The following is a 13,455-nucleotide window of genomic DNA, read 5'->3' as shown; positions in this document are numbered from 1 at the left end:
TCAGGGTGAGTGTGGTGTGTGGGCTAGTGTATCAGGGTGAGTGTGGTGCGTTAGGGGCCAGTGTTTGAGGGTGAGTGTGGAGTGTTGGGTAGTGTTTCAGGGTGAGTGTGCTATGTTAGGGGCCAGTGTTTCAGGGTGAGTGTGGTGTGTTGGCCAGTGTTTCAGGGTGAGTGTGTGGTGTGTTAGGGGCCAGTGTTTGAGGGTGAGTGTGGTGTGTGGGCCAGTGTTTGAGGGTGAGTGTGGTGTGTTGGCCAGTGTTTCAGGGTGAGTGTGTGCTGTGTTAGGGGCCAGTGTTTGAGGGTGAGTGTGTGGTGTGTTAGCCAGTGTTTCAGGGTGAGTGTGTGATGTGTTAGCCAGTGTTTCAGGGTGAGTGTGGTGTGTTAGGGGCCAGTGTTTGAGGGTGAGTGGGCGGTGTGTTAGGGGCCAGTGTTTGAGGGTGAGTGTGTGCTGTGTTAGGGGCCAGTGTTTGAGGGTGAGTGTGGTGTGTTAGGGGCCAGTGTTTCAGGATGTGTGTGGTGTGTTAGGGGCCAGTGTTTGAGGGTGAGTGGGCGGTGTGTTAGGGGCCAGTGTTTGAGGGTGAGTGTGTGCTGTGTTAGGGGCCAGTGTTTGAGGGTGAGTGTGGTGTGTTAGCCAGTGTTTGAGGGTGAGTGGGTGGTGTGTTGGGCAGTTTAACGGTAAGTGCGCGGTGTGTTGGGCAGTGCATATCCGTATCCTACCGACTGCGGTGCGGAGGATGTCAGTGTTGCGCCCGGTGCCGGAGTTGGCGGTGTTGCCGCTGGACGGGGTGCTGGGGCACGCCTTCTCCTCCTTCTTCTTTCTGTCCCTCCGGTAACTGGAGAAGACGGACTTCCAGATGGACCTGGGCTTGGTGCTCTCCTCGGTTAGGCTGCTCTCAGTCTTGGCCTTCTTCTCCTTTTTGCTCTTGCGGGGGGAGAAGAGGGAGGTTCTCTTCTTGTTCTTGCCGGCAGACCCCTCGGAGGAGGCTCCTGATCCTTCCAGACTGAGATCCTGTGCCGGTGCAGGCAGCGGCTTCTCCACCACCGCCTCCTGCTGTGGCTGGTCCCCATCGATTAACGTGGCGGTGAGGGGAGCCGGTGCCTCGGCCTCCTGGGCTATCGGAGGACGGGCTGGGGTCCCTTCCGCCGCTTCCATTTCCTTCATCTTCCTCAGCTCCTTGGCCATGGCGTCTCGGAGAGCCTGGCTCTTGACTGACTTCTCGCGGGCCCTCATTCTCTCTTTGGCGATCTCCTTGGCCTCGGGGGAGATCTGTGTGAGGGGCCGCCGTTTCCCATTCGGGGGCGGCGTGTCTTTGGCAGGGGCCAGGTGCAGCTGCCCAGGTTTCTCCAGGCTGCCGGCCGGCGTGTAGAACCGCTCCTGGATGCTGGTGTCGGGCGTCCGGTCATCGTACGTGTCCTCCACGTCGTCCGCAAAGGGAATCTCGTCCAGGCTCTCCACCAGCGACTTCCTCACGCCAGCCGACTGCGGGCCTGAGGCGGGCTGGTCACCGGGCCGGGCAGCAGGGCCTTGCTCGGCAGGCCGAGGCCTGGGGCCCTGCTGCTTCTTCCGACGGAGGGTGGCGGGCTCCTCGCCAGCAGGGGGCGGTGGGGGCGGGCTGGAGGGAGGTGTTAACATGGTGTCCGAGTTGTTGAGGCTCTCACTGGCAGCGGTCCTGGTGTTGCTCATACTCCCGTTCAGGCCCAGCCCCGAGGTGCTGCTCAGGTCCCTTTGCCCACTGTCTGAGCTCTTGGGCTCCAGCCCGATGGGTGGGCTGAGGGTGGTGGATGGAACCAGCTGCCCTCCCACCATGTGTTGGGAGTTGGGCGTCCCCGGTGCGTTAGGTGTCCCCGAGCGCGGCTGAGGGCTGGACGTGCTCTCGTCGAACATCTCCTCCGGCGTGAAGGACTGAGGGGATGCCGACCCGGTGGTGGACAAGGTGAAGCTGGTTTCCGAGCCACTGGTTCTCTCCAGAGCACTGACTCCCAGATTTCTCCTCATCTCATTGCTCCTCAGCCAGAACTCGTCCACGGGGTCTTTCCTGGCCGGTTTGTCCACCCCCTGCAGAGGGCTCTTTGCCTTGATCCCTCCGCCCCGTGGCCACTCCCTTCCGGGCTCGGTGATGGGGGTGGAGGTCTGGACCAGGGAGAGTGGCTGGGACTTCACCGGAGACTTGGCAGTGACGGGGCTGCCTGCTGGGGGCGATGTCAGGGGCTGGCAGCAGATGGCAGGAGGGCTGGCTGCTGGCTGCGATTTCACAGGCGAATAGGGCGAAGAGATTTCTGGGAAGAACAGAGGCTGCTGCCGTTCCGGAGAGAGGGTGGAAAGAGAGCTGGGCTTTTCCTGCGATTGTTCACCTCTTCCTTCTGATGAAAACGGTTTCGTGGAAGGACTGTGCTTATCGATCTGTTTGAAGGGAAAATAAATTAGATATTTTAAACTCACACAGCGCACGGACTAGTTATGAATGCACAGACGGGTGGCCAGAAATTGCCCCTTCCTTTCCACCAAAGTGGCCCGAGTTTCCTGAGGGTACAACAGGGAAGGCGGCAAGTTTACTGCAGCTACGGTGTGACGCGGAGAGCCTCTCTTCATCCAGTTGGATGCAGACTCAAATGCATATGCTGTGCCCTCAGCAAGTCTGCAGTAAGGGTGAACCTGTCTTTCTGACTGCAATGATGTTGAGCTGTGGGGTCACTGAGTGCCATTTGGAGAATCTTCCAAATCAACTCCATGTACAACAGACATGTCATGGAAGCCAGAAGAATCATTCGAGATCACCCAGATCCCCACACCTAACCAGAAACCCAGTCACCCGTACCCTAACCATTATTAAGGGGTTGGACACGTTAAGAGGCAGGAAACATGTTCCCAATGTTGGGGGGGGGTCCAGAACAAGGGGCCACAGTTTAAGAATAAGGGGTAGGCCATTTAGAACTGAGATGAGGAAAAACTTTTTCAGTCAGAGAGTTGTAAATCTGTGGAATTCTCTGCCTCAGAAGGCAGCGGAGGCCAATTCTCTGAATGCATTCAAGAGAGAGCTAGATAGAGCTCTTAAGGATTGCGGAGTCAGGGGGTATGGGGAGAAGGCAGGAACGGGGTACTGATTGAGAATGATCAGCCATGATCACATTGAATGGCGGTGCTGGCTCGAAGGGCCGAATGGCCTCCTCCTGCACCTATTGCCTATTGTCTATAACCAGAACCGCAGTGACCCGTACCCTAACCAGACACCCAGATCCCCACACCTAACCAGAAACCCAGTGACCCACACCTAACCAGATCACCTAGAGACCCATACTTAACCAGATCTCCCTCCCAAAGCCTCATCCCTGGCCACATTATCAACATACCCAATCCTCGCCAAATCTTCCACAAACCCCCAGCTGGCAAGATCACCCATATCACGCAGAGCTCCCTTCCAAGGCAGATTACCCAAAGCACCACAGGCGTGTTTACTGTACCTCTGGTTGTTCTCTCCTAGAGTTGACAGAAGGTGCCCGAAGATCTGCTCTACTCCCTGAAAGCACTTGGTGAGTTGGTATGGATCCATCTAAACATATCAGATGGACATATCATATTAGTTTAGAAAAATGCAGTAACCTCACATCACTGTCTATTTGCTGCACCTTGTCCCTTTTTAAATTCTTGTCTTTCGCCAGTTGATGCACCTCTCCTATTACCCATTTAAAATCCATCTGCAGTCACTTGCTCAGTTTTAACTTCCAGTCAAGGTGTGAAGATTGAGAGACAGGAATCTCTATCACCATTTTCTTGCCATAATTCCTTCTGTCTCAGCCTTTGAGGGTCCCACATTATCTTTCTCTAGCTAGTTTGTTCCTTTTTACATATCCATTGAAGCTTTAACAGGCTGTTTCAGCCCAGACTATTTCTGTGCTGAATTGATTTTTTTTCATGAACGGCAGAACCACTGTTTTTCTTGGCAACATTATAAAACTTTCTCTTTGGTCCAATGCTATCATTAACCTCCCTTGGTAGCCATGTATGGATAATATTTCTAGATGCATTATTTGTCTCCAAAGGGATATGGATTTCTTGTAAACCAGGTATTAATTCTTTAAAAGTTATTCATTGTTGGTCACACCTTTTAACCTAGTTCTCCAATCTACTGAGGACAACTCACACCTCATTAATTAATATTTTGCTTTGTTCAGCTTTAACTATCTGGTTTCAGATTAAACTATATAATAGTCAATCTTTAAATAAAATTAAATTTTCTCACCCTAACGAGTCTTTAACCACCAGATCATCAATGAATCCTTTCTCATTGCACAACACTAGATCTAAAATATCTTGTTCCCTCAAAGGTTGCACGGTGGCGCAGCGGTAGAGTTGTTGCCTTACAGCGCCAGAGACCCGGGTTCAATCCTGACTATGGATGCCGTCTGTACGGTGTTTGTACATTCTCCCCATGACCTGCATGTGTTTTCCACAGGAAGTTCCGGTTTCCTCCCACACTCCAAAGACTTACAGGTTTGTAGGCTAATTGGTTTGGTATAAATGTAAATTGTCCTCAGTGTCGGATAGTGTTAGTGTGCAGGGATCGCTGGCCGGCGCAGACTTGGTAGGCCGAAGGGCCTGTTTCTGTGGTGTATATCGAAGCTAAAGTAAACTAAACTCATTGGCTTCTCAACATACTAATCTGATCAAACCATCTCTTACACAGTCCATGACTTTTTCCTCACACCATTAACAATTGGGTCAAGATTTGGGTGAGGAATGCTGGCACCACAGAGGAATGGAAATGCTTTAGAAGAGCCTGGCAATGACTTAATTGGCAAAATGCTTCCCCATGTGCTGTAACAATTCTTTCAGTGCCAGAGGAATTTTGATGAGATCTCAAAGGGAGCTTGATGAGATTTGATGGCAGGTTCTTGGTGGGTTGGTCTGGTTGAAACTTCCTGAGGAGCAGGTTGATATCTGTCAGGGGCATGACGTGACTCCATGCCAGCCAGCACTTGGGCATCAGTTCTGATGATACCTAAATTATACCTTTACCGTCTTCCCCCACTCTTTCCGTACCCAAAGTATTTTATTGGACACTTCCAGTAATGGATGAGACGCATCTTCCTTCAACTGGAAGCTGAATCGTTTTGTCGTTTCTTCCTGCCAAAATCTTACATCATTTGCAACCTTGGCATATCTTACATCATTTGCAACCTTGGTTCAAGGCTCAGCAGACTCCGATTCATGTTGATGCACCAGAGATAGACACAAAATGCTGGAATAATCTCGTCTACTGCATCCAGTTTTCACGATGTGGGCTCCTGTACATTGGCGAGACAAATCGCAGACTCGGCGACCGTTTCGCTGAACACTTGTGCTCGGTGTGTCAAAGCCTACTGGATCTTCTGGTTGCTGACTAACCCCCCTTCCCATTCCCAATTATGACCGCTCTGTCCAGGCCCCCCTCCATTGCCAGAGAGAGGACACATGCAAATTGGAAGAACAGTATCTCATAGTTCGCTTGGGTAGTTTACAACCCAATGGCAAGAATAGTGAATTATCCAATTTTAGGGAACTTCTACAAATGCCTACCACCACCCCCCCAATAAAAGGTTGTTAAGCAGTTCCACAGTTCGTAACAATGTATCGCTCATGGGCTCACATCATCTCTAGCCAACAATCGGCCTATCAGGGAACCTCCTTGTCCGAAGTCATCCCTCGCTGGCTCCGATTTGTCATGGTTTATTTTCTAGCTTCCAGTCCCCCCCCCCCCCCCCCACATTTCAATCAGTCTGAAGAAGGGACCCACCCCGAAACGTCACCAATCCATTTCCTCCAGAGATGCTGAATTATTCCAGGATTTAGTGTCTATCTTTGGTATATACCAGCATCTGCAGTTCCTTTTCATTCCATTTTGATACACCAGAGACACAGGAATATGCCGACCACTATTCGTCCTCAACGTCCCCTTCTTAACATTGATGATTATTTTCACCTCCACCTCAGTGCATAAAGTGCAGGCTCAGTGTTTTATCCCATTCAGTCGAGCTTTTGCTGTCAGATTAGTTCAAAACCTCATCCTGTCCTAGCTGCATCCCATCCCTAGTCTTGCTCTGCATTGGCTTCTGTATTTTCCGTTGGATTGAATTTTTTAAAAAATCCCTCTTTTATCTATATAATCCTATATTGCCTTCCCTAACCCTAACCCGAGTACACATCCTAGCTCCTTGTCCCAGCCCACAGATTTGTTGCTGGGATCTGGTGCACAATGCACTTTCCCCGGCTCATAGAACAGTATAGCACAAGTTCCGGTCTTTTGACCCACGATGTCTGTGCTGATCACGATGCCAAGACCAACTCTTATCTATCTGCATACAATGCCGATCCCTCCATTCCCTGCATATCCACGTGCCTGTTAAATGCCACGATTTTATCTGCCACTACCAGTGCATTCCAGGCACCCACCACTCTGTGTAAAAAAACCTGCCTTGCACATTTTCTTTAAACTTTGCCCCTCTCATATTAAAGCCATGCCCTCTAGCAGTTAATATGTTCATATTAGGAACAAAGTTCTGACAGTCTACCCTATCCATGCCTCTCATAATTTTATATAGTTGTATATAACTATATATACAACTATTGAGGTCTCCCCTCAACTTCCAGAGTTCAAGAGAAGACAATCTATGTCTGTCCAACTTCTCCCTGTAGCTAATCGCCTCTAATCCAGGCGTCATTCTGGTAACCCTCCCCGGCACCCTTTCCAAAGCTTCCACACTCTTCTTGCATTGGGGCAATACTCCAAATGTGGCCTAACCAAAGTCCAATAAAGCTCCATCAAGACTTCCTGATTCTTATACTCAACCAGTGAAGGCAAGTATACCATATGCCCGATCTATTTACCACTCTATCTACCTGTGTTGTCTCTCTCTCAGGGAGTCATGGATTCGGATCACAAGATCCCTCTGTACTCAGTCCCATAACTATACACATGGCAACACATTTAATCAATAACAAAGACTTAAGTAGAGTGTTGCGGGGCACTTACTTGGAGTTCCAACCTCACCACAAGCCTCTTCCTTTTCTCGCACTAATTGCTCCAGCTCCTGTGTGTATGAAACCAACCGGTTCTCTGTTTCTGCATCAGATGCAATATCTGTCAACAGAAAGATCAAACAAGAGCCGTGAGATCAGTGGGGCGAAAGCAGAGACCAGGATCTGGGCACAGAATGTAGAGGGTGTGCATTAACTAATGGATGTTACAACGGAAAAACAGAAATTTACAAGGATGTCCATTTACGAGACACCTCTGATGACCATTGTGTTCCACAATATCTTGTAGACAAACATGATCCTAACCAGATTATCTGTTTTGTATTTTGCTCAACGTGGGATAAATACTGTCCTGAATAAAGGGGAATAATGACTTGCTGCTCCTCAGAATAGAACTCGGGAACCTTCTGCCCATCAGACAGGGAAGGTGTGCCTCAGTTTAACCACCTGATTGCCCGTCAGAACCCCTGACAACCAGCCCTCTCTTAATGCTGGTATTGGTATTGATGTTGGTTTATTATTGCTACATGTACAAGATAGCGAAACACATTGTGTTGCATGCTAACCAGGCAGATCATAGCATACATATGTACATCAGGTTGTGCAAAAGAGAAAATAAACAGAGTACCCAATATAATGTTAAAGCTAAAGAGAATGTGCAGGTTGAAAAAAAAGCGCATGGGGCCCATTGAGGTAGATTGGGAGATTGGACAAACAGCATATTAAAGTTCCTTTCAAGAGTCTGATGGCCGGGAGGAAGAAGTTGCTCTTGAATTTCGTGCTGCGTGCTTTCAAATTTTGTATCTTCTGCCTGACAGGAGAGAGAAAGAGTGAAAAAAGACCAGGGTGTAAATGGTGCTTGATCACATTGGCTGCTTTCCTGAGGCAATGCTGCGTGGATGGAATCAGGGGGGTGGGGGGCAGGTTTACATAATGGGCTACATCCAATACTGCACTGGGAGCTTCAGTCTGGAATATGTGCCCAAATCTCAAGAGCAAAATACTAACCTCCCACCCCCCTGGGCCTTGTCCGACACCATGGGTAGAGACTCGCGTTACTTGGTTGGAGGCAAGAACAAGAGACCATGGACAGAAGGTTAAGTACAAGATATTTAGAAACATCTCGCTACAGAGGGTTGTGAGGCTCTAGCTCAATCCCCTCAATACCAGCCTTCAAGATTCAGGGTACGTAGAAAAGAACTGCAGATACTGGTGAAGGGTTCAAGGTCAATTTAGAGATGAATAAGGCAAAGGTTATTAAACTGATTAGAACCATCAGTGGCTGAAGGGAAAAGGTCATCTCCAACTAGTTGCCAACAGGCTGAAGTCTGTCCTGTAGCTTTGATGAAGTGGATGCAGCTCATTCCGAAGGCTCTTCTCCATGTCCAAGCCCAACCTCGGTGCAATGCTTAATCTTCATGTGGAGGGGTCACTGGGAAAGAGTGACAATGAGATGATGGATTTCAAAACTAAGTTTGAGAGAGTGAATCAAAAATCAGGTTTTACAATCCAGAGGGAAGAGATGGTTTGGATTTGGTTGAGGCAAATTTGAAGGGGGTGATGGAAGAACAAGCAAATTCACAGCTCCCTGGATGATAGAGAATAACAGACCGTGATGTAGCAAAAGGGGCCGCGTACGACAAGCCCAGGGATCAGTGAGAAGCAGGCTGATCACAAAGGAATGATAGAGGAAGTGAAAATGAAAATGAGAAGCAGAGAGTGTGTGCGAAAAGATCAGCTGTCAACGTGTAAAAGGGAATCCAGAAGTGTTTGTTAGACATATAAATAGTAAAAGGGGTAGTACTTGTGCAGTGGTGTCTATTAAGGTTAAAAATGGGAATGTAAAAAGATGGGGATGTCAAAGCACTAAATGGGTATTTTGTATTTGTCGTCACAGGGGTGACTCCAGAGAAATCGTGAAGGAGAGGATAGGTGAGACACTGGATATATTTAAGATTTAAAGCATGGAGATATTAGAAAAAGGTGGTTGAATGTGAGGTTGTTTAGTCATCAAGACGAGAGGGGATGTGCCCGGGCATTCTGAGGGAAGCAAGGAGGAAGTCACAGAACCACTGAATGTGATCTTCCGGTGTTCTTTGGCTATTGTGGTGGTGTTACGGTACAGAGAGTAGTAAATGTCAGCTCCATTGGTCAAAAAAAGGGAGAAAGGGCAAGTCCACAACTACAATCCATTGAATTCTCTAGTGGGAAATCACAGATCACTGACCTGGAGCAGGTTTAGCAGTCACCCAGAGTTAAAGTATGAACTGAACTGAAGTAAGTCAGCAGGGATTTGTGAGGGGAAATCATGTTTAACCAATGTCGAAGAGCCTTTTGGTGAAGATAATGCAGTTGATAGGGTGTGCAATTAGCTTTTGATGAGGTACCCCAGGTTTATTAGAAAAACTGAGGGACATGGTGTATGAAAGGGACAATATCATGGATACAAAGTTGGCAAAGTAACGGACAGCAGAGATGAATGGTTGTTTCTCAGACCCGAGGATGGTGAATAAGCACAAGAAAGTGCAGACGTTGGAATCTTGAACACAAAGTGCTGGAGTAACTCAGCAGGTCAGGCAGCATCTCTGGAGGACATAGAAAGTGATGTTTCTGATTGGGAGCCTACTTCACATTGATTGTATTGTGGGGGGGAGGGGGTGGAGCTCATACCTTTTTGGGTTGTAAGCTAACCAAAAGGAAGAGGAGGTGCTGTTCCTATAATTTGTGTTTAGCCTCTCTCTGGCAGTGGAGGAAGCTGAGGACAAAAAGGTCAAGCGGACCGAGCGCAAGTCTTTGGTGAAATGGTGGCCTAATCTATGCTTGGTCTCGCTGATGTAAAGGAGGCCACGTCAGGAACACCAAAGGGAAGGTGCATGTGAACCCCTATCTCACCTGGAAGACTTGCTGGGGTCCCTGAAAAGATGCGAGGGAGGAGGTGCAGGGAAGGTGTTACACTCCTGTGGTTGCAGGAGAAGAACCTGTGGAGATGAATAGTGGTTTTCCCCTGCGACCATCGTTACGACCATCAAGTACTTTGATCTAAATCAATGATTTGGTGCAAGCCACAATGTCTAAATTTGAAGAGAATATAAAACTTGGCAGCTGAAATTGTGACCTGTGAAAAGGATAATGATAAATTGCAGCAGGATATACAGAGATATGGAATGGAATATATAGGATATGGAATGGCAAAGGCGTGGAGGATAAAGTTTAATGCAGAAAAATGTGAGGTGATGTGCTTTGTTGGGAAAGATGAGAGGAGCCAATAATTGTTTTAAAAGTGATGCGGGAGCCAAGGGACCATTGAAAGTGTCAAGTTGAGAAGGCAGACAGGTAGGTAGACACAAAATGCTGGAGTAACTCAGTGGGTCAGGCAGCATCTCTGGAGAGAATGAATGGGTGACGTTTCGGGTTGAGAACCTTATTGAGAAAGTGGTTAATAAGGAAAACAAGATCGAAGTGTAGAGGACTCGGGTATGAAATAAAGGGGGGGGGGTGAAATTAAGAGTGACACAAAGCAAAAATTTCATGCAATATTTGATCAGGATCTGGAATATACTGCCTGCAGATGTGGAAATGGGAGCTTTCATCATGGTCCAAGAGAGAACTGAAAATAAAGATACAGTGGAGAAAACGAGAACGGAGCAATGGGTCAAAATGGAATGTTGCTTTTAAATTCAAACTAACAATAATAACATTTAAGGGACATTTGGATAGATACATGGATAGGAAAGGTTCAGAGGATATGGGTCAAACACTCGCATAAGGACAAGTGTAGATGGGCATCTTGGTCGGAATGGATGAATTGGGCCTAAGGGCTGTTTCCATGCTGCTGATATTGAATTGCAGGCTAACGGGAAGGCACATGCTGTTCCCAATGATGGAGATGTGTGGGGTAAGTTATTTTTTACCCAGAGAGTATTGGGGGTCTGGAACGCATTGTCAGAGGTGGTGGTTGAGGTAGTTAGAATAGTGGTGTTTAAAGAGGCTGTTAGATTGGCACATGGAAGTGCAAGGACATGGATCATCTACAGGCAGCTGAGTTCAGTTTAATGTGACATCATGTTCAACACAAACCCTGTGGGCCGAAGGGCCTGTTTCTGTGTTGTACTGTTCTATGTTCCATAATTCCCACATTTTAAACTCAGAATTGAACTCAGCAATAAATTAAAAACCAATGGAAATAACGTTGTGGACAGATGATTTATCAAAGACCATGGTATGGAACTCATTGTGACACCATGACTCAGGTTCGATCCTGACTACGGGTGCTGCACTGTAAGGAGTTTGTACGTTCTCCCCGTGACCTGCGTGGGTTTTCTCCAAGATCTTCGGTTTCCTCCCACACTCCAAAGACGTACAGGTATGTAGGTTAATTGGCTGGGTAAATGTAAAAATTGTCCCTAGTGGGTGTAGGATAGTGTTAATGTACGGGGATCACTGGGCGGCACGGACTTGGAGGGCCGAAAAGGCCTGTTTCCGGCTGTATATATATGATATGATATGATATGACCATAGCTGATGAAAGTATGTGTGTGAATCTGATCATGCTGCTGTAGCATGCGTCTCCATGGAGCTGCTCTTTCACAAACCCGCGTCAATCAGATTACTTGGTCAATCAGAAGGAGAACACCCTGTTCACTTGCACAAAAGGGAATGTTATGTACAGTATACATAGGAAGGAACTGCAGATACTGGTTTAAACTGAAGATAGACACAAAAAGCTGGAGTCTCCCCGTGACCTACGTGGGTTTTCTTCGAGATCTTCAGTTTCCACCCACATTGGCTTGGTAAATGTAAAATTTGTCCTTAGTGCGCCGTGTGTGTAGGATAGTGTTAATGTGCGGGGATCGTTGGTCGGCGCGGCGGACCTGGTAGCCGAAGGGCCTGTTTCCGCCCTGTATCTCTAAACTTAACTAAACTCAGTGGGTCAGACAGCATCTCTGAAGAAAACAAATACAATAGGTGACGTTTCGGGATCAAGTCTGAAGAAGGGTCTCGACCCGAAACGTTACCTATTCTTTTTCTCCACAGATGCTGTCTGACAGTAGCTTAGTTACTCCGGCATTTTGTGTCTATCAGTGTAATGTATGCTTTGAATATATCAGAGCTCCAGACTCTGTACCAGGTGAGATTCAGCATACCATCCTCCAATGATGAACTGCCCTCCTCCTCATCCTCATCCGGGCTCAAATCCTCCTTCGTCTGCTTTTCTGGAATGCAATGGAGAAAGTGAAAGAGTTAAAGAACCATAAAGTCCCAGACCAGCTCGGATTTCTAATGGGATGCATTTATCACTCGTTTATTTTTATCACTTTTTAAAAGTTGGAAGTCACCATTAACTCCAAGGGCATGTCATCAAATAAAATTTAACACCGAGCCACGGAAACATTGCACAATTAAACATTACACAAACAAACGAGATGAGAGGTCGGTTTGAAGCAACGTCCTGAAGACAAGAGGTGGGGAGATTCAGGAGGTGAGTTTCTGAGCTTCGGAGCCAGGTAGTTGAAGCACAGCATTCAGAGGCGGAGTGGTTAAAATGGGGAGAGTATAAAAGGCAGGAATTAAGCAGTGTAGCTTCCTCAGGGTTGCAGGGCCAAGGTGGATGTGCAGATACTGCAGGATGAGGCCAAGGAGAGTTGAAAACAAGAATGAGATCTTTTAAATATAAAGAAAGAACGTGGAGGCATCTTGCAGCTTCTGCGATCAGATGTTGTGAAATTGGTTCTTAATCCAGGATTTATAATTCCATTTCCAGCTCATTCTTTACAATTCTGACTATCACATATTTCCCTGTAATATCGGCCATTCAGCCCATCAACTCTATGCTAGAGGAAGCCTATTGATCTAATTCCCACACTTACTTCCCGTGAAGAATCCTCTCCTCCGTCCCCAACAACCTTTCCGGATTCCGCTGCTGCCCACCGACAAGAGAGGCAATTGAAGCAACCAGTTAATTGACTGATCCGTCAGTCTTTGTAACGTGGGAGAAAACCAGAGCACCCGGAAGCCACTCACATGGCCAGTGGAGGACGTGTAAACTCCACATAGACAGGACCCAAGGTCAGATCGCTGGAGCTGTGAGGCAGCAGCTCCACCAGCTGCCACCCACCCAGTCAGGACCTACTCTCGCCATCAGTCTCCTGACCCGTCTCCCATTCAATCCCCATCCCTGCAATATTTAGCACCAATCCCAGTTTAATTCCACTCTCTTCCCTTTAATTTTACTCAGATCGAGGAATTAACATGCGATGTAGCATTATCTATCCCTGTATGCCTTCTGCCTTTAATTTGTAACAGCTCTTCCTTGTGACTCACCAGGACTGATAAACCCTCAGTACCCACCCTCCCTCTCCCTGAGTCCAATGTGTTTACACCTGCCCTCCCCTCTCTAGGGAGAGCTGACACTTTCTGTACTCTTATCCCCTGGGCCCATACGCT

General features: G+C 47.8%; 1 protein-coding gene across 13 annotated transcripts in view; it reads right to left on the bottom strand.

Annotated features, from left to right (window-relative positions):
- The window catches only part of LOC144603593 (F-actin-monooxygenase MICAL3-like), a 201,670-nt gene that overhangs the window by 38,020 nt on the left and 150,195 nt on the right, over nucleotides 1-13,455 (bottom strand). For all 13 annotated transcript variants that reach the window (XM_078417027.1, XM_078417030.1, XM_078417036.1 and 10 more), the window contains 4 exons: nucleotides 12,156-12,224; nucleotides 7,007-7,114; nucleotides 3,459-3,547; nucleotides 717-2,400 (listed from right to left, as the gene is read on the bottom strand). In XM_078417027.1, coding sequence (XP_078273153.1) covers nucleotides 717-2,400; nucleotides 3,459-3,547; nucleotides 7,007-7,114; nucleotides 12,156-12,224 — 1,950 coding nt within the window. The remainder of the gene's footprint in view (nucleotides 1-716; nucleotides 2,401-3,458; nucleotides 3,548-7,006; nucleotides 7,115-12,155; nucleotides 12,225-13,455) is intronic.

This window comes from Rhinoraja longicauda, chromosome 20 (assembly GCF_053455715.1).
Source record: "Rhinoraja longicauda isolate Sanriku21f chromosome 20, sRhiLon1.1, whole genome shotgun sequence".
In the NCBI taxonomy this organism is placed as follows: domain Eukaryota; kingdom Metazoa; phylum Chordata; class Chondrichthyes; order Rajiformes; family Arhynchobatidae; genus Rhinoraja; species Rhinoraja longicauda.
Note: the sequence above shows the minus strand (reverse complement) of the source record. Positions and strands in the feature narration are given on the sequence as shown.